The 20,415-nt window shown below is 41.2% G+C and overlaps 1 protein-coding gene across 4 annotated transcripts in view; it reads left to right on the top strand.

The window, feature by feature from the left end:
* Rusc2 (RUN and SH3 domain containing 2) overlaps positions 1 to 20,415 on the top strand; it is a 58,270-nt gene that overhangs the window by 24,928 nt on the left and 12,927 nt on the right. For 2 of the 4 annotated variants that reach the window (XM_046457325.2, XM_046457323.2), the window contains exon 2: positions 18,200 to 20,296. In XM_046457325.2, the coding sequence (XP_046313281.1) occupies positions 18,268 to 20,296 (2,029 nt within the window). In that variant the 5' untranslated portion in view covers positions 18,200 to 18,267. Of the gene's footprint in view, positions 1 to 6,959; positions 7,008 to 10,241; positions 10,915 to 18,199; positions 20,297 to 20,415 lie in introns of those variants that run through there. The other 2 variants (XM_058578045.1, XM_046457324.2) reach the window with 2 other exon arrangements.

The raw sequence follows: 20,415 nt of genomic DNA, 5'->3' as shown, positions 1-20,415 counted from the left end.
TACTGGAATTAATCACACAGTCTGAAGTGAAACCATGGCCACTTGTTGCTGATGTAAAGGATACCTGCCTAGGTTAATCCAAAGAAAGTACCCCTATAAATTTCTAAAGAAGTGTCTTGAAGTGAAAGGTCAGCTTGAGTGCTTATTAGAAAAGACCAGAGACTATTTACTAAGATCTTATATTTCTTATCTGTTTTCTTTTTGTTACAAATTACCTGTCTGGAAGTTTCCAAACCACTCAGTGTCTTGATTATGGAAAAATGAAGATCTTTTTCTCTGCTGAGATACACTTGTTGTACCATCTAACTGTTTATCAGCAGCCTCCAATACACATCTATATTTGGGAGGTGGTTTGCTCTATTTTTTAATCTTTAATTAATTTACATGTTTTATAAAAGTTATAATGTATTAAGTTATTTGTAAAGCTAAATAACAGAAAAGGGACATTAGTGGGAAAATTTGCCAAATTCAAAAAAATCTACAAGTTTAATTAGTAGTAATATACTCAGTGTTTATTTCTCTTTTTTTTTAAAGAGAGAGAGAGAGAACTTTTTAATATTTATTTTTTTTAGTTTTCGGCGGATATAACATCTTTGTTTGTATGTGGTGCTGAGGATCAAACCCGGGCTGCATGCATGCCAGGCGAGCGCGCTACCGCTTGAGCCACATCCCCAGCCCCTCAGTGTTCATTTCTTTGTTTTAACGTCTGTACCACAATTATGTAGGAGGTACGTATGCTAACAGTAAGGAATTAAAGGATGTACAGAAAAAACCAGTTGTGGTGCACATACCTATAATCCCAGCTACTCAGGAGGATGAGGTGGGAAGATCACAATTCTAGGCCCAGAGCTGGGATTATAGCTCAGTGGTAGAGCACTTGCCTAGCATGTGTGAGGCACCGGGTTTGATTCTCAGCACTACATATAAATAAATGAAATAAATGTCCATCAATAATAAAAAGTAAATATGAGGCCAATCTGGGCAACTTAGTGAGACCCTGTTTCAGAATAAAATTAAAAGGGCTAAGGATGTAGCTCACTGGTAGAACATACATGAATTCAATTCCCAGATCCAAAAAAAAAAAAAAAAGATGTGCAGAAACTCTGAACTCCCTTTGTGTAAATTCTGTAAATCTAAAATTATTCCAAAATGACTTATTTTTATAAGATTTCTACCTAACCATAAAGGTCTTCACAATGAAGAAAAAAAAGCCAAATAGTACCAAATCTGGGACAGTGTGAGCATCAAAATCAATACCAATAATGGATTGTGACTCACTGAGTTAAAAAAAAAAAAAATCCATACTTATACCAAATAAATAAAAAAAGAAAGGAAGGAAAAGGAAAATATTTTTATATTAAAATGCCAACTAATAAATGTACAAGGAATAGTAAAGAGAAATTTTTCATGTTCAGCCATCATAGTAATTGACTAATTTGGATAATAATTATCAATGACTGTTAAAAAGAACTAGAAGAAAACATGCTGGGGAACAGGACACAGTCTGAAAGTAATATCCCCATAGGTTACCTATTAATTACAAAGGAGAACATGGTAACTTCACAATGGAAAAGCCTGGCAGATACTGTCATAATCAAAGGTTCAAAGTTAGCATTATCAATAAAGTGACCAAATAATCTCCTGAGTTGGGTTTTGTTTTTTTCTTCTCTGCATTGTGTCTATTTCTCTTGGACTCCTGCTTTCTGTTTTTGTTCTACTTTCTTTTAGAGGCTGTCTTTGAAAGTTTGGTAATCTAGCTACTGATTAATATTTAAGAATCAAGTATTAAAAACCTGACTGGAAATCTTGTGGGAGTGAATAGGCACATTAGCTGGTGAATTTGTATGGAGGGCATCTGCAGCAAGCTGGCTTTCTCATGGGGGAACACCCAGAAATCTGTATCTGATAGTCTTCTCTGGGTTAATTGAGTTTCTACGGAGAAGTTATCTGCCAGGGCTAAGGGTAGAATAAATCAGTTTAGCTATTGGTATTCTCCTGAAATAGAAAGGAGTCTAGGAATTCTCCAATGGAGACTTTCACTTCTCCAATTTCCATTTTGGCCCCTCATTCTTACTTCTGTGCCTTGTTTTCCTGAGTCTAACCTAGTTCCATTTAAACTTCTCTGGAAAATCTCCAGTTCCCTTTGGGAGCAGGAGAGGGGTCCATCTCCTGACAGTGTAGGGTAGATGGTGGGGATTGGGAGTCTTAAATTGCCGCTTCTAGACTTGAACCAACATCCTGGTTTTTAACTGTTTAGTACTTCACCCTACTTTCAGAGTACTTGGTCTCTAATTCCTGAGTCATTCTAGGATTCTTCAGAGGTGAATCTATTTGAATCTTTGATAGCATCTCTCTCTGTATGCACTGGTTTTGTGTCTAATATTTGTTCTCCTTTGTTGTTTTTGTTGAAAGTAATTTTTGAGAGATGGCAAGGGTATACCTTTACTCTGTTTATTAAAACTTCAAACTTCATAGATACATATCTTTTCTTTGAAGTTTTACATGCAAGATTCTGGTTCTGCCACCACTGCAGTCTGCTCAAGTCCTAAACAGATTTTTTTTTTCTTTTTGATCCTCCTAAGTTATAAGGACAGATCTAATATATAACTCTAAGAAAAGAGTTCCCCATTTTTTTAATATTTAGTTTTCAGTTTTCGGCAGACACAACATCTTTATTTTATTTTATGTGGTGCTGAGGACCGAACCCAGTGCCCCGCACATGCCAGGCGAGCGCGCCACCACCTGAGCCATGTCCCCAGCCCAAGAGTTCCCCATTTTTTAAAAAATAATTTTTAGTTGTAGATGAACTTTATTTTATTTATTTATTTTTATGTGGTGCTGAGGATTGAACCCAGTGCCTTACACATGCTAGGCAAGCACTCTACCACTGAACTACAGCCCCAGCCCCAATTCCTAGCATTATTTTTGGTAGTGGGAATTGAACTCAGGGGCACTTTACCACTGAGCCACATCCCCAGCCCTATTTTGTATTTTATTTAGCCTCTGGGATTACAGGCATGCACCACCAAGCCCAGCTTAGTTCCTAGCATTTTTAAAGAGTAAGAACAATGCTTTACTTTTCTGTAAAATGTGTAGTTTCATACACATAAAGTACTTTCATACACACTTTTGAGTAGGTTCCTCTTCAAATCTATCGAAGGATCTCTCTCTCTCTCTCTCTCTCTCTCTCTCTCTCTCTCTCTCTCTCTCTCTCTCTCTCTCTCTCTCTCTCTCTCTCCTTAGGCTCCACATCCTTTTTTTAGCCTATTGACTTCCCCTAAAATAGCTTGGTCCAGGCATAGAAGTACTCAGTAGCCAATGGTTGTGTTCATATGTGCTTTATTTTCACCACTCCTAAATTTCTCAGTTACTTAAGAAAGTTATCATGTAGTCACTGAGTTCTGAAGAGTGTTGGAATTGAGGAGTGGAGAGAGGGACCCTTATTCAGTCTATTCAGGTTTACCAAAGGTTGCTGTCCCATTTTAGTCAGTTGTAAGGCTTGTTTGTGGGGCTTTTTTTCTTATCACTTGATGATAATGTATATTACAATTATTGATATTTACTGTATGTCAGACACAATATTAAATATTTAATAGGATTAATTCTTTAATGTTGTAGGTGTTAACTTTTATCACCATTCTACAGGAAGTGAGGGTAAGGAAAAGCTAGACCCAGGATCACACAACATACCAATAGCTGTTATATCATTTTCAAACTATTATTGATTCACATAAACAAATTTTACTTATAGACAACTGAAACAATTACTTTTTTTCATTCATTTATTGGTGCTTTTTTTTTTTTGTACCAGGAATGAATCCAGTGGTACTTAACCACTGAGCCAATCCCCAGCCCTTTTTCATGTTTTATTTAGAGCAGGGTCTTGATGAGTTGTTTAGGACTTCCCTAAGTAGGTGAGGCTGGCTTTGAACTCTCATTGTTCTGCCTCAGCCTCCCAAACCTCTGGGATTATGGGCATTAAATCCTGAGGGCCTTGCTAAATTGCTGACGTTGGTCTCAAAACTTGAAATCCTCCTTCCTCAACTTCTTGAATTGTTGGGATTACAGGAATGTGCCACCACACCCAGCTATATGTGGCTTTTTTACATTTGAAGTCCTAGCAGTCTAAATCAATTATTTTATTGTTTATTATTCACTTATGGTTTCTTGTCTTCACATTATAAACTAATTTTTGCATGCTTTTTAATTTTGAGAATTTGTGGGCTTAAGTTGGGAGATATTTTCCTTCAGAGGAGCTTTGTCTCCTTCTGCTAAGAGATATGGGGCACCACCAAACTTAGATCACTTGAACTTCCTTCAGGGGTCTCAGTTTAATACAGGAGTCTCAGATTTAGTTCCCTTACCTTTCCAATGGTCCAAGGCTTGTCTTCCTAACAGCAATGATGCTTTTAGTTCAGGCCCACAAGGAACCCTTCTTATTACACAGTTTATGATTTTTCATCCTTTTGGGGGTTTGGGAGAGTAGCCTTGGAGATTTCTCCTATTTACTGTGAGCACTAAAGTGCTTAAAAATATGTACTATATGGGACCTAGTGTTTTTCATTGTAAGAGTTCCTCATAGTATCTCATTCACAATAATGCAGAAAACAAAACTCTGTATAACTTAATATTCTGCTTCTTATTAACTTATAAGCTTTTTTCAATGCCATTAAACATTTCTTTGTACACATAATTTTTATGGTTTCATTATTTTCCATTATATTGGTAAACTTTAATTAGCCTTTTAAAAATATTTAGAATATTCTCATTTTTTATTTTTTAAAAGTTATACTGGAGTAAACATCATTGCGTAAATATGAGGTAAGTCAAGGGGCATGAGGGTATAAGGGAAAAGGATAACTGTTACTTTAGGACAAAGGTTGCTAACTCAAAAGCCTTATAGGAGCCAGGCAAATAAATAAAGTGAATAGTTCAGAGTTTAAGATCTTGGCATTAAAGATCTATTTACTAAGCATTTTATTAGGACTCAGCTTTTTGGTTTTTTTCTTCCTTATTTTCCTCTTCTCCATTTTATAAGCTGTTTGCAGGTTATGCTAACCTGCAAGCTGACATAGTTCCAGCTAGCCTGCTCTGTATATCATTCAGTAGCTGTATCAAACAAACTGGTGCCCTACTATGTGTTAAGATCCTGTGCTCAGAAGTATCTATCAAGGTATAAGACATAGTCTCATTCTCTAAAAATGTCCTTTTATCAATAGATAAATAGTCAAATAAAATGGCCAAGGCTTGATACTAAATGAGTTGTACTGAAGAAGTTCAGGAGAACTTCCATGATAAATAAAAGTTTCTAGACATGGTAGAATCTGAGCTAGAACCTTTTTTAAAAACAATGACAAGAGAAATAGGGGTTACAGTCCAGATATCTTCCCAGTGGCATGAACTAACGCTAAAAATTTGGAATAGATTTCAGTGGAACATGGTTAGGATAAGAATGAACTTTGATTGCCTCCTTAAGGAATTTGGCTTTATCCTTGAATGGCAGGAGCCCACTGATGGCTTTTTACCAGTAGAGGAACACATTGAAGGCACTACTTTGGGGAAGTTAAATTTGTGTCAACATATATGATACTTGGGGGAGGACAGAGCCAGAAGAAAAGCAAGAAAACTAGTTAGAAGACTACAATAATAATGCAGGACCAAATTAGGATGATAGTAATGGGGACAGGATCTGGTGTTTAATAGGCTACTGGAGATTTGCTTCTGGAAGTTCAGTAAGAATGTAAGATTTAAAAATCAATAGCAAAGGGCTGGGGTTGTGGCTCAGAGGAAGAGTGTTCACCTCACATGCGTGAGGCACTGGGTTTGATCCTCAGCACTACAAATAAAGGTATTATGTTCACCTACAACTAAAAAATAAATGTTTTTTCTTTTTATATCAATAGCAAAGATATGGGAAGTACTAAACCCAGCTTAAGTTGAAGGAGACTTCAGATCTGAAACTTTCTGTAAGTCTGCATTTGAATATGGGCCAAGAATTGTTTTATTAAATAATGAGGAAAGAAAGATATAAGAAGTAGAACTAGGAGGATTAGTGTTACAGAAACCAGAAGGAATGGTGTTAGAGTAGGAGAAGATGGCTAATCATGTCAAATCAATTAAGATATTATAAGTTAAAAAAATTAAAGCTGCTTTACACAATTCAAATATTACAAGAAGGTAGATTTCTCCTGGTTAAGAAATGATGCATAATCCCAGCAACTTGGAAGGCTGAGGCAGGAGGATCACAAGTACAAGGCCAGCCTCAGCAATTTAGCAAGGCCCTAAGCAACTTTGAGAGAGATCCTGTCTCAAAATAAATAAAAAGGGCTAGGGATGTGGCCCAGTTGGTTAAGTACCCCTGGGTTCAATTCGTGGCACCAAAAAAGAAAAGAAAGAAATGGTGAAGGAGAGAATAGAGTTAACAGGCCATTCTTTTAAGAATTTTGTTGTTGAAAGGGCAAAAGAAAGAGAGGATTGTCTGAGTTGACATGCCAGTGATAGCCTCTGCTTTCTGGTTTACCTGAGATTCCCCCAGTTACAGGGCTCTCATAGATTTCTGCCTCTATGGAGCTAAGCAACACCCCTTAAAAGGCTGCTGCTGCTTTTTTATCTCTATACATATACCTGGCCCAGACATTTTATATATATGGAATAAAAAAAAATGATTGTTTTATGTTTGTTTACTTTCACAAAACATAATGTTTTCATGGTTCATCTGTGTTGTGGCATGCATCAGTACTTCATTCCTTTTTATGCTGAATAATTTTCCATTATGTGGATATCCTTTCATCTGTTGAGTATGTTGGGTTTTGTTCCCATTTTTTTAAATATTATGAATAATGCTCCTGTGAACTTATTTCTTTTGGAGTCACTGGCATTACAGGCATGTGCCACGCACCTGGCCTAAGCTGCCTTTTTTTTTTTTTTTTTTTGTACCAGGGATTGAACTCAGGGGAACTACACAATCACATAATTCCAGCAGCTCTGGAGGCTAAGGCAGGAGAATGGTGAGTTCAAAGCCAACCTCAGCAAAAGTGAGGTGCTAAGCAACTCAGTGAGACCCTGTCTCTAAATAAAATACAAACTAGGGCTGGGGATTTGGCTCAGTGGTTGGGCACCACTGAGTTCAATCCCTGGTACCAAAAAACAAACAAACAAAAAAGATAATTTGTTAGTTTCTGTTAATGTTTGCATCTATAACACAATGTAATTAGAAAAATAATGGCAGTATGCTTTCTCTTATGAAATGGTGATGACAGTTGATACAGAGTTTTTTTTGTTTGGTTGATTTTTTGCATAGTTGTTTTGATATTGTTTTTAGTGATACTTCTGAACAATTAAAAAATTGGCAGTCCTAACTGTATATGGTGGCACATGACATGTCTGTAATCCTAGTTAGTAGGGAGGCCAAGGCAGGAGAATGGCAAGTTTGAGGTCAGCCTTGGCAACTTAGCAAGACTTTTTCTCAAAATAAATAAATAAATAAGAACGGGGGTTGTAGCTTAATGGTAGAGTTCTAGAGTGCCCCTGGGTATGGTTTTTTTGTTTGTTTGATTTTGGGTGTTGCTTTTTTTTTTTTGGTGTGTGTGTGTGTGTTTATGTGTATGTGTTGTTTTGGTTTTTGGTACCAGGGATTGAATCCAGGAGCACTTAACCACTGAGCCACATCCCTAGCCCTTTTTATTTTGAGACAGGATCTCCCTAAGTTGCTTAGGACCTCACTAGGTTGCTGAAGCTGGCTTTGAACTTGCAATCCTCCTGCCTAAGCTCCCAAGATGCTGGAATCACAGGTGTATGCCACCGCATCCAGCTTGATGCCACAGTTTTGATGGGAATTTTGCTTTCTTGTCTTTGAAGTCAACCTGAAAATCACTGGTTCAGAAAAGAGAGTGATTGATTATTTCTGGCTCTGAGGTGATTGGTGAAGACTTGATGGAGGAGTTGCTTAGAGTTTTGTAGATTTTAAGATAATTCTGAAGATGGCCACGTGTAAATCTGAATGAACAGAGGCAGTAAAGAGGAGATGGGCTTATGAAACAGGTTTGAAGCTATTCAAAGTAAGGTTGGGTGAAGGAGAATAGATAGCCAAGGTGAAGGACCCTGGAAGCCAAAATCAGGAGCTTCAACTTCTGAGAATGACAAACCATTACAAGGGACAGGAGAAGTGATATGTTGAAGAAAGATGGTGCTTTAGGAAAATGAATCTGGGAGTACTGGAAGGTAAATTGCAGGTGGGAAAACTAAGAGGCTGTTGAAGTTTATAGTGTATTTGTATTTTGTTTCTGGCTATAAAATAATTTGATCTTTCATCAAAAGCCATATAGATTGTTGGCTTTTGGAGAGTTGTTTTGATACTCTTGTTTTTAGTGATACTGCTGAACCAATTAAAAAATTGGCAGTCCTAGCTGGGCATGGTGGCACATGACCATAATCCTAGCTAATAGGGAGGCCAAGGCAGGAGGATGGCAAGTTTGAGGTCAGCCTTGGCAACTTAGTGAGACTTTATCTCAAAATAAAAATAAATAAACAAATAAGAACTGGGGTTCTTTTAGTTGGGAAATAGGTTTCAATGTGGTCTGTGATGTGGTAAAATTAAATGAAGCACTGAAAGTATGCCACCTTCCATAGGTGACTGGAACCCTTTCCCAGGCACATTAGAGTGGTTGGTTTAGCCTCACAGAAATTTCAGGGTCAAAGACTATGGGCTGAGAATTCTCACAACAAGCAGCTAGAACTCCAGGCACTTGGTCAGGAATACCTACTTTGCCTAGCCTACAGCTATTTATCCAGTCCTCTTAGTGGTCTATACCAGTTCAGGGAGAGATGAATATGGTGACCAAAATCTCTGCTCCTTTCAGCCTCCCTGAGGGGACTGCTAATATTGGTTAGTTTTATGAACAGGAGCTTCTCTCCCTTCTTCCCTTCCTCATTGTTTCTTTCTTTGTAGGATCAGGGGACCATGGCCCCTCAAACAAGCCAAAGTGGTCTTTTTATCCACTTTCATTCTTTTCTATAATTCATCTTAGTCACCCTGGTGTCAGAGGATATAGGCTTCATGGAGAAATCGAAGTAAGAAAGAGAAAGAAAACTATATTTCTTCTGGATCCTGAGAGGTAGCTGCTATGGTCTTGGACTGTGGTTTCTCTGAAGGCTTCTTTATTGAGGACCTGAAATCCAAAGGCTTCACTGTGGAGTCCAGACAGTGTATCTGCTCTCCGGATCTGTAGGTTCTGTATTTGCAGATTCAGCCAACTATGGATCACAGTATTCCGGAGGGAAAAATTGTGTCTGCACTGAACATTGTTTGGTAGAAAAAAAGAAAGGTTTGTACAGACTTTTTTCCTTGTCATTACCTGAATAATGCAGTATACTAATTATTTATATAGCATTTATGTTGTATTTGGTATTATATGTAATCTAGAAATGTCTTTAAGTATACAGGAGAGTAAGCCTAAGTTAGATGCAAATACTATCCCATTTTATATGAGGATTTGAGCATTTTCAGACTTTGATATCCACAGAGGAACTGGAACTAGTCCCCACACACTCACAGATACCAAGGGATGACTGTAGGGAACCTTGGGAGGCACTCTATAGTCAGGGATACTGCTTGGATACCCAGCCCACTTTGAGAGCATCTCTATATTCAAGGATAGCAGCAGGGAGCAGTGGCATGAAATGGACAAAGTGCTGCCACTTACTGTACAAGTGGCTCTTGCTGTGGTTTCTCTACTCTTATTCCCACAGAACTAGCCCAGAACTTGGACAGGAAAAGGGCGGAGAACTCAGGAGTTCTATAGACAACTGAAATTTTTCTCTGGCCTGAGAGAGACCACTCCCTTTCCTCAGCCTTCCTTTCCCCAGGGAAGATGGGCTTCCTGCCCTCCCAGTCTGGCTGAAGGATTCTTCTTCCATAGAAACCCACTTTGACCCAATTCAGGACTGACCAAAAATTGAGGTATGTGAGAAGCCCAGTTCTGCTTCAGCTGGTAGACCTGAAGATCTAGGGAACTGAATCGAACTGTGTATTAGGAGGGGGACCTGCAGCCACATTGGTCCTAAGGCCCACAATCACTCTGTACAGAAGCCTTCTTATAGCCCAGTCCTTTTAAATAGACCCCATCCATTTGCCTGAGGAGCCCCCGAGGAAGCCTGGTGCTAAGACTGGTCAGGCATCCACAAGAACTGAGTTCCTTCTGATAGAATGGTCCCTGCAGCCTCCCTTCAGGACATCAGGAATCCCCTCCCAGACTGACTGCTCCACCCTAAGGCTAGTCTGGAATCCTAGTGAGAGGAATAAGCTGGAAAACAAGGAGCCATTCAAAATCGACAAAAAGCAGGGGTGGGGGAGAGGTTTCTGACTAAGGTCTGAAAGCTGGGCCAAAGGAAGGAAGCTCCCAGGCTCTGCCCAGGCTATTTCCCTGACATTCCTAAGAATTGCAGAGGAGTTAGGCCCAGGCCAGCTCTCCTGATTTTTCCTTTGCTGTATTGAGATCTTCCATCTTCCGGCACCGCCTGCCCTCCTCAACTGACTCCTCTCTCCACCCTCCCATTCCCTAGGCTAACAGGCCCAGAGGGACTGATGGGGAGGGAGGCTGAGTGGCTGTACTGTGGGCATGCCTGCTCCTTTCCCTCCCCCCTTCCCTTAGCAGCAACGTCACCCGCAGCACCAGCACCAGCAGCCGCGGCAGCAGCAAGGAGACGGGCTGGGATTGCGCAGCCTCCCTGCATTAGCTAGGATGCCATTGTATTAGCAGAAATCAGATCTTAGGAAATCATCCTAGCTCTCCTCCACCCCACCCCACCTCTCTGTGATCCTGTGAACAATGCCTCAGCTGGAGCTGTCCAGGTAGACCTCGGTGGGAGTGCAAAAGGACAGGAGCCTCTTGGTCCAGCTCAAGGCTCTTTACAGAGGTATGGCTCAGCGGTACTGGGGGGAGGGGAGCGCCAGAGCCTAAGGATCTCTGATCAACATTTGGGCCCTGGCTTCTGAGGGTTGGCTTTGTCTGTGAAAGCGAGTGAGTATTAGCAAGTTCCAGATAAGCTTATCCGTGCATGCATTTGGCTACCATGCAGGAATGGGGAAGTGCAGAGGCTTGGGCTAATGCTATTATGCCATTTTGTCAAGAAGCAGAAGATCCTATGCTTCCTTTCTGGGCATTTGAAATGAAGCTGCTGTAGCCAGTATAATCAGGATTGGGGGTGTTAGGTCTAGAAACAAAGGTTTAATGGGAGGAGACCCCTAAAGCTCCTGTAAGTTTATGATGGAGACTATACTGGGATCCACAAAGCTTTCAAGAGGGGCTGGGCAGCCTTTCGCTTCACACTCATGCATATATGTGTGCACATAGATGCATGCACTGTCACTTTATCTTCTGGCACTGTGGGAGCCACTCATAGTAGGGAGAGGGGGTGTGGGGAGAGAGCAGTTATTGTAATGATTCTTATAATCAGCCTTCTTATACAGACTTAGCTTCTTCCTAGCAGAAAGAGACCAAAGCGTAAGCTAACATTCTCCAATCCACCATCCTTCTCTCTTCCCTTCATCCCTGCCCTAGAGAAAACTCATTCAGGAAAAAGGCTCACCATCAGGACCTCAAGTCAAGGTCAGGTTATTAGAGAATAGTGACAGTACATTACCCCCCCACACACACACCCTTCCTTCAGGAGGCCAAGAAAGAGGGAATGGGTTATAGCAGTATGTGAGGGAATGTGACTAGCAGTAGGATATTGATGACCAAAGACAAGGAAACTTTTCTTCTGAGGTTTTCCTGTTGCTGAGCAGGTAAAGAGTCCCTTAAATTTCTGTTTCCATTAACCACCTTGATTGAGAATTCAAAAACATGGTAATAGGAGACAAGCGTTCCCTGGTGTGCAAATATGTGTTTGAGGTATACACTGGAAACTCGTGGGAGTGTTTAGTTCCCAGAAAGTATTTAGGAATAAACAATAGAGCAGGGGAAAGGGGGTTTGTGGGACCATGAATGGAGCAGGGAGACAAGGACTGGGAACTGGAGCGGGAAGGACAGGATTGAGGACTCTACAGAGTAGAAGAGCATGGGAGCAGTAATAGGAAAGAGACTATGGGCTCAGAGAATAGAGGTGAGTAGGTATGGGCTCTAACCAGGGAAGCTAAAGTGTAGGCCTGCCCAGGAGGTGGAAAGTAGCTGCTCTGGGAACAAGGTAGTCACTTAGACTTTAGGAAGAGGGTGTGGCCCAGATCTTCCCCCCCCCCCCCCTTTGGGAGGCAATAGTTGAGAATTAGATAAACTTGGGTTTGAATCCCATCTCAACTATAATTGTGTGGAAACTACTAAGCTTCAATTTTCTCTTCTGTAAAATGGGAATTATTATGTCTACTTGAAAGTGTTATAGTGGATGCCTATTGTGTAAATGGTCACTAATAAATAGCATTGTTTTGATAGACCAAGAGACCCATTTGGGACCAGAGTCAGTAAAAGGGCTCTTACAGAAAGCTTTCCCTGGATCTGGAGAGGCAGACTACACCACCTCATGCTGGCTGAGCCCACCCCTCTACTAGCTACCCAGTAGCCATAGCTAGAGGGCTCATCTGAGAGAGCTTACTTCAACTTTCTTTTTATTCTGGATTTTCTATTCCTTCTCCAGCTTCATCTTCCATGTCTCTCCATTAATCAGGGTAGAAAAGAAGTCTGGAATGAGCTTTTCCACCTCTGTTTTCTCTTTGCCTTTGTCAGAGTTATGGGCCACAATATTAAACCTGTCTTGACATAGGACAAGTTAGTCCTAGGAATCTTAGATATACTCTCAGTAAATGTTTTCTGTGGTATTTGAAATCAAGTCAAATATACAACATTCTCTCATTACATTCTTAACTGAACAAGAAAATTTTTCAAAAGTTGGGATTCCTGATCCTATCTTAATTCCGTTATTTATTCTCTAAGTAATCTTAAGTAAGAAATTTCATTTTTCTGGGTATCACTTTCCTTATTTTTAAAAATTAAGATGGCCCTGCCTACTTTGGTAAGTTGGTATGAGGATCAATGAGATATGATATATATAAAAAGTGCTTTGTAAAAAATGTGAAGGGGATGAGGTGAGGCATTAATACAAGATTTCATGAGATACCTGCAGAACTTCTCCATAGTTGATCAAATTGAATTGTCTATGGAGGAAGTGTTGGCAAGCATTGCCCTGGTTATATGGAGATTGGGAAGCAGTTAAGATCTTCTCTGAGATACACAATTATAAAATAAATGAAATCATGAATAAAGGGGCTTGATACTTAAAGTAAGATTCCATATAACCTAAAGTAAAAGCCAAAACTATATAGCTCTTAGAATAAAAGCAAAAAAAAAAAATTCTTTATGATCTTGGGTTAGATAAAGATATCTTAGGATACAAAAAGTTTTAACCCTAAAAGAAAAAAACTGAAAAATTGAGCTTTATAAGAATTAAAAACTTCTAACAATTTTAAAAAATGCCATTAAGAAAACAAACAGCGGCTGGGTTTGTAGCTCAGTAGTAGAGCGCTTGCCTAGCACGTGTGAGGCACTGGGTTCGATTCTCAGCACCACATAAAAATAAATAAAAGAAAGGTATTATGTCCATCTATATCTAAAAAGAAAGAAAATAAACAGTTTTCTACCACAGATGCAAAACAAGGGTCCTCGGGCTGTGGAAGCTGAGATTGAAAAGAGAAATAAGGGTGGGGAAGGACTCAGACACACAAACAAGCCATAGACTGAGAAGAAATATTCACAAGACATGTATCTGCAGAAGACATGTATCCAAAATAAATTTGAAAACTCCTACAACTCAATAAAGAAAAGACAACTCAATTTTTGAAAAATGAGTAAAATAGTCCTCAGATAATCAAGCACCTACCAGATTTCAAACACTGTAATAAGTTCTAGGGACACAGAGTTGATTGTGTTAGTCTCTAACCTCTGACCTGCATTCTAAACTGGGAGACAGAAACAAAACAAAACAGTCAGTGCCCTCCAGCCAAGGGCTCCTGTGCTACCTTCCATATATATTTGTTCTTATCCCAGGTTTAGAGGACCAGTGTTCTAGACTGTATCTGTGCATCAGTGTTTTGCCATATGAATACATGCATGTGCTGGTGATTGTTCTAGGGAAAGAATCATAAACTCTTGTATACTTGTGAATAGTTCTTGAAAATGTTACTTTTAAAAGGGGGAAGTACCCATTAAAAATCATTTGTGGCTATAACCCATAGGTGCTCTTAAAATTATGCATGTGTATAAGAAATTTCTCCATACTCCTTTTAGTCCAGGCCTTGGAATTATGGCCTGGACCTTAGGGAAAATCTAGCACTATATGTAGGGAAAAATCTTCCTTTTTAAAAAAAATAAATAATAATAATAATCCTTAAATTGTGTTCATAATGGGTATTTATTAGAATATACAGATGAAACAAAAAGAATTTAAAATAATCCAGAATCATTCAGTAGAGGTAGGAGCTATTAACATTTTGTTGCATATGTTTTAGATTTTATTCTATGCATATACACATATTTTTTTTAATGTGCCATACTTTACATGTTGTTTGTAATCTGCTGTTTTCATATAATATGTTGTGAACACTTGCCAGACATGATGGCATGATGACAATGACATATGCCTGTAATCCCACTACTTGGGAAGTTGCAGAAGTATCATAAGTTCAGGGTCAGCCTGGGCAACTTATAGTGAGACGCTGTCTCATAAATAAATAAATAAATAGTCAGATAGATAGATAAAAGTAAGGCTGACCTAGTGGTGGAAAGCCCCTGGGTTCAATCTCCAGTACCACATACACAAACTTAAAAATATTTTGTGGGGCTGGGGTTGTAGCTCAGTGGTAGAGCACTTGCCTAGCATGTATAAGGTTGGATCCTCACCACCACAAAAAATAAATAAGCTGGACACAGTGGCGCACACCTGTAATCCCAGGAGCTGTGGAGGCTGAGGCAGAAGGATTGTGAGTTCAAAGCCAGCCTCAGCAAAACAGGGTGCTAAGCAACTCAGTAAGACCCTGTCTCTAAATAAAATAGAAAATAGGGATGGAGGTGTGGCTCAGTGGTCAAGTGCCCCTGAGGTACCCAAATAAATAAATAAAATGAAGGAATTATGTCTATAACTAAAATTTTTAAAAACATTTTGTAAACATCTTTCCAAGTCAGTAATCATATTAACACAACATCATTATTATTATTTATTTCAAACAGGGCCTCACTATGTTGCCCAAACTGGCCTTGAACTCCTGGGCTCAAGTGATTTTCCTGCCTCAGCCTCTCAAGTAGCTGGGACTATAGGTGTGTGCCACCATGCCCAGCTAAATAGTGCATTATTTTATTTCATTTTTTAAATTTAATTTTGTGCCGAGGATTGAACCAAGGGGTGCTTTACCACTGAGCTACACCCTTAGTTCTTTTTTATTTTTTATTTTGAGGCAGGGTCTCCCTAAATTGCTGAGACTGTCCTTGTACTTGTGATCCTCCTGCCTCAGCCTCCCAAGTAACTGGGATTACAGGTGTGCTCCACCACACCCCGTTTAGTGTAATATTTTTAAGGTTCATTTATATTGTAGCTTGTATCAAGACTTTGTTCCTTTTATCACCAAATAATATTTCCTTGCATGTACATATCACATTTTGTATATCTATCAGTTTTTGGATATTTGGATTGTTTCCACTTGAATAATGCTGCTTTGAATGTTTGTATACAAGTTTGGAAGTAGAATTATTGGATCTTGTAACTCTGTTTTTAATATTTTGAAGGACTGCCGGGTTATTTTTCCAAAGTGGCTGCATCATTTTACAATGCCCTCAGCAATGTTTGAGGGTTCTGGTTTCTTCACACCATCAACACTTGTTATTTTATTTTGTATTTTAGCTATCCCAGTGGAAGCGAAGTGGCACTACATTGTGGTTTTTACTTCTTTATTGACTAATACTGTGTGCCTTTAGTTACTTTTATGTCTTCTTTGAATAAGTATCTGTTTAGATTCTTTGCTCATTTTTAAACTGTGTATCTTTGTTGATTGATTGATTGTGGCACTAGGGATCAAACCCAGAGCCTTGGGTATGTTAGGCAAGTGCTTTACCAGTGAGCTACATTCTCTGTGTTATCTGTTGAGTTGTAAAAGTCCTTTATATATTTTGATAAGATATATAAGATATATATCTTTTCGGGCTGGGGATATAGTTCAGTTAGTAGAGTGCTTGCCTTTCAAAGATATATATCTTTTCAGATACATAATTCGCAAATATTTTCTCCCATATAATGAATTGGCTTTTCACTTTCTTGGTGGTATCCTTTGAAGCGCAAAGGTGTTTAATTTTTGTGCAATCCACTTTATCTGTTTTTTTCTTTTTATCACTTTTGCTTTTGGTGTCCTAAGAAACTATCACCTAATTCAAAATAACAAATATTTACTGTATATCTTCTTCTGTAACTCATAATCTTGTAACTCAGTTTAGTTTCTCTGGTTTCTGCCTTCCTTTATCTCTACCTCATTACCCAAGTCAACATACAAGGGTTTGGAGTCCAACAGAGAAGACTTCCTCTCAGAAAAGGGAGGAGGAAGAATCTAAATACTTGCTTCTTAGTTTTAATATGATTTAATTTAACATAAATAATTATATTTTATTATAATTTTCCCTCACACATATATTTATTAGCCATTTGCATTTTTTCTTTAACAAGTATGACTTGTTCATGTCCCTGAGCATGTGTAACTTACTTGCTCTTTCCTGTACTTTTCATGAAGAGCTGTGGCCCTGTGTCAAAATGAGTTAGAAATCTTCAGAAATCCATATCAGGGGTTCAGTTAAATGATGAATAAAAGAAAGATAGTGGGGGATTTAGACTCAGAGTAAATAAAAAGAAAATGATAGGAATAAAAAGGGAAAGAAAAGAAATGAATGAATCAGGGAAAATGATATATGAGGAGTCTAAGTGAAGAGAAGACTGTGGGGACCTGCACTTGGAGGTACAGAGACTAGAACTAGAGGAAGCCACTCTGCCATGGTACAGCCAAGAGACCAGAGAATCTCAGAATGGACTCTGTGTCCTTAGAGCCAGGCAACCTTGAACAAGAGAGAACTTCAAGGTATCAGAGGTGAACTTGGAAAGAAAGACTTTCTAGGGAATTCTAGTAGTGAAAGTTCTGGGCTCAAACTTAGCAGAATTTGGATGGTTCAGGAGGTCTGTACCCTTAGACAAATATCAGAAATACATTAGGCCCATCATGTGTGCCAAGCCTTGTGTAATGGTATGATAGAGTGAAACAAAAGAGATAAAAATAGTCCCCACCCCCATGGAGGAGGGAAGAGGCCAGCATCAACCATACTTGCAGTCGCCCTAATGTCCACTTCAGCTTACACTCAAGAAGCTCCAGTATAGTAGTGTGAATATTAGAATTCATAGTCATTAGAGAGGAGAAGGACAAGTATTCTGGGATTCTTAGGAGGAGAAGGGGGTCAGAGGTGACAGCCACTTGGTCAAATAATATAGTATATTTAAAAATACATTTCTTGCTGGGCATAGTGGCACATGCCTATAATCCCAGCTATTCAGGAAGCTGAGGGAGTTGAATCTCAAGCTGACCTCCTTATATACAAGGGCAGCCTGTGAAAGGGCTCTGGGTATAGTTTAGTGGTGGAATGCCAATGGGTTCAATACCCAGTCTACAAAATAAATATATTCATTTCTTACAAATTTATAGCTATGACTATATAATGTATTGGTCTTGATTTCTCCGCCTGTCCATAAACTTGAATGCTGAGCTCTGTGTGAGGCATATCTGTATCCCCTCTGTGTCTTGGACCTTTTCAGACATCCTAAATGGTTTTCCCTTAATTATGTCACTAAGCAGAATTAGTCATTGTTTACCATTCAGAACGAGGTCCTTGCAAGAGAAGGGGAAAGAGCTGTCCCTGAGATCCCCAGATCTTTATATGTGGCCTTTTGTCACAATTGGATGCATGGTGACCTTAAAATGAAGAGGGACCCTAGGACCTGGATCTGTGCAATGCAGAAAGTATGATGGGGTCCCCACCTGCCTTATCAGGCTATGCTATCAAGGCTTCATCTTGACCCAGAGCCTTTTTTCCTCCTGGACTCTTCTCCACTGAAAATACTGTTGGGAAGGGCATGTCCCTGACTTCCAGGGAGGTGACATTAGGTTCCCTTTCTTTCCCTCTCTCTCCAGGTGCCAAGCTCTCCTGATGAAATGTGTTCTGCCCCACTGGGCTCCAGGGGCAGTGTCTGGTGCTGTTGATGCCCTTGTTCGAACTTTCCAGAATGGATAGTCCCCCAAAGCTGACTGGAGAGACCCTCATCGTGCACCATATTCCCCTAGTGCACTGTCAAGTTCCAGACAGGCAGTGCTGTGGAGGGGCAAGTGGAAATAGTGGAAGCACAAGACCTAATCCTTTCTGCCCACCCGAGCTGGGCATCACCCAGCCTGACCAAGACTTGGGACAAGCTGACTCCCTTCTATACAACAACCTGCAGTCTACTCCAGGGGCATCTACACGGTCAGCAGATAGCACCAAAAGTAGAGGACGGGATGGAAGAGGCTCTGGGGTCCCCAAACGACACAATCCCTTCTTGCTGCAGGAGGGTGTGAGTGAGCCAGGACTTGGGGACCTGTATGATGACAGCATTGGTGACAGTGCCACCCAGCAGTCCTTCCACCTGCACAGCACCAGCCAGCCCACCTTCCATCTGTCTTCTTTCCAATTACCACCGTCTGGCCCTGGAGGGGGCAGGCCATGGGGAACAACACGCAGTCGGGCTGGAGTGGTGGAGGGACAAGAACAGGAGCCAGTGACCACCTTGGGTACTCAGCAGTGCAGCACTAGCCACTGCTGCCGGCCAGAGCTCGAAACAGAGACCATGGAGCTGGATGAGTGTGGAGGACATGGTGGAAGTGGCAGTGGAGGGGGAACCAGTGACACCTCTGGCTTTTCCTTTGACCAGGAATGGAAACTTAGTTCAGATGAATCCCCAAGGAACCCTGGACGCTCTGGCTTGGGAGCTCAGCACTGCCGCTGCAGTAGCACATCCAGTCAGTCTGAGGCAGCTGACCAGTCTATGGGCTATGTCAGTGACTCCTCCTGCAACAGTTCAGATGGTGTGCTGGTCACCTTCAGCGCCCTCTACAACAAGATGCATGGCAACTCCCGTGCCAATCTCAATTCAGCCCCACAGTCCTGCAGCGACTCTTCCTTTTGCAGCCACTCAGACCCTGGCGCCTTCTACCTGGACCTGCATCCCTCCCCAGCTGAGTCTAAGATGTCTTGTGAGTCCCACCACCCTGAAAGTGGAGGAAGGGAAGTGGGCTGTGGTTGTCCTCACACCTCATCTCCTGAGCTTGATGCCAACTGTAACTCCTACCGCCCACACTGTGAGCCCTGCCCAGCGGTGGCTGACCTCACAGCCTGCTTCCAGAGCCAGGCCCGTCTTGTTGTGGCCACACAAAATTACTATAAACTTGTCACCTGTGACCTGTCCTCTCAATCATCCCCAAGCCCAGCTGGCTCTTCTATCACTAGCTGCTCTGAAGAACACACCAAGATAAGTCCCCCACCAGGCCCTGGCCCAGACCCAGGCCCCAGCCAGCCTTCTGAGTATTACCTCTTCCAGAAGCCAGAAGCTCAGCCAGAGGAACAAGAGACAGTGGGCTCCTCCACAGAAGCAGTAGCTGCCATGGGCCCCACTGTGCTCGAGGGGCAAGTGTACACCAATACTTCACCCCCCAACCTCAGCACTGGACGTCAGCGTTCTCGAAGCTACGACCGCAGTCTTGAGCGCAGCCCTCCTGTCCGCCTGGGCTCACTGGAACGCATGTTGAGTTGCCCAGTACGTTTGAGTGAGGGATCTGCAGCCCTGGCTGGGTCCAGCTCCCCACCCAAGAGGGTCACCTCCTTTGCTGAGCTAGCCAAGGGCCGGAAGAAAACTGCAAGCTCTGGGTCCCCACCACTTCGGGTGAGCGTTGGGGACTCCTCCCAGGAGTTCTCACCCATCCAAGAAGTCCAGCAAGATAAGGTGGACCCACTGGATGAGGGCACTCGCTGTAGCCATAGCCTTCCACCCATGCCCTTGGGGCCAGGCCTAGACCTACTTGGCCCAGAGCCCTGGTCCACTCAGGTCTGTCAGGGCCCCCAGTCCAGTGAGACTCCACCAGCTGGCCTCAGAGCTACTGGGCAGGTTCCCCTGGCCCCACTGATGGATCCAGGGTCTGCTCTCCCTGGGAGCCCAGCCAACAGCCATACCCAGAGGGATGCAAGAGTTAGAGCTGACGGTAAGGAACTCAGAGGCTGGAGAATACCAAGATATATGCATGACCTCCTTTGGTGATAGGTCCCCAACAACCACCCCATCCATACCATGAGGGATTCCTCAGGCTAGATCTATTATCTT

Source organism: Marmota monax, unplaced genomic scaffold, assembly GCF_021218885.2.
Source record: "Marmota monax isolate L192 unplaced genomic scaffold, Marmota_monax_Labrador192_F-V1.1 WCK01_AAM20220418_F8-fsc00069, whole genome shotgun sequence".
In the NCBI taxonomy this organism is placed as follows: domain Eukaryota; kingdom Metazoa; phylum Chordata; class Mammalia; order Rodentia; family Sciuridae; genus Marmota; species Marmota monax.
The sequence above is the reverse complement of the archived record's forward strand: the minus strand, read 5'-3'. Positions and strand labels throughout refer to the sequence as shown.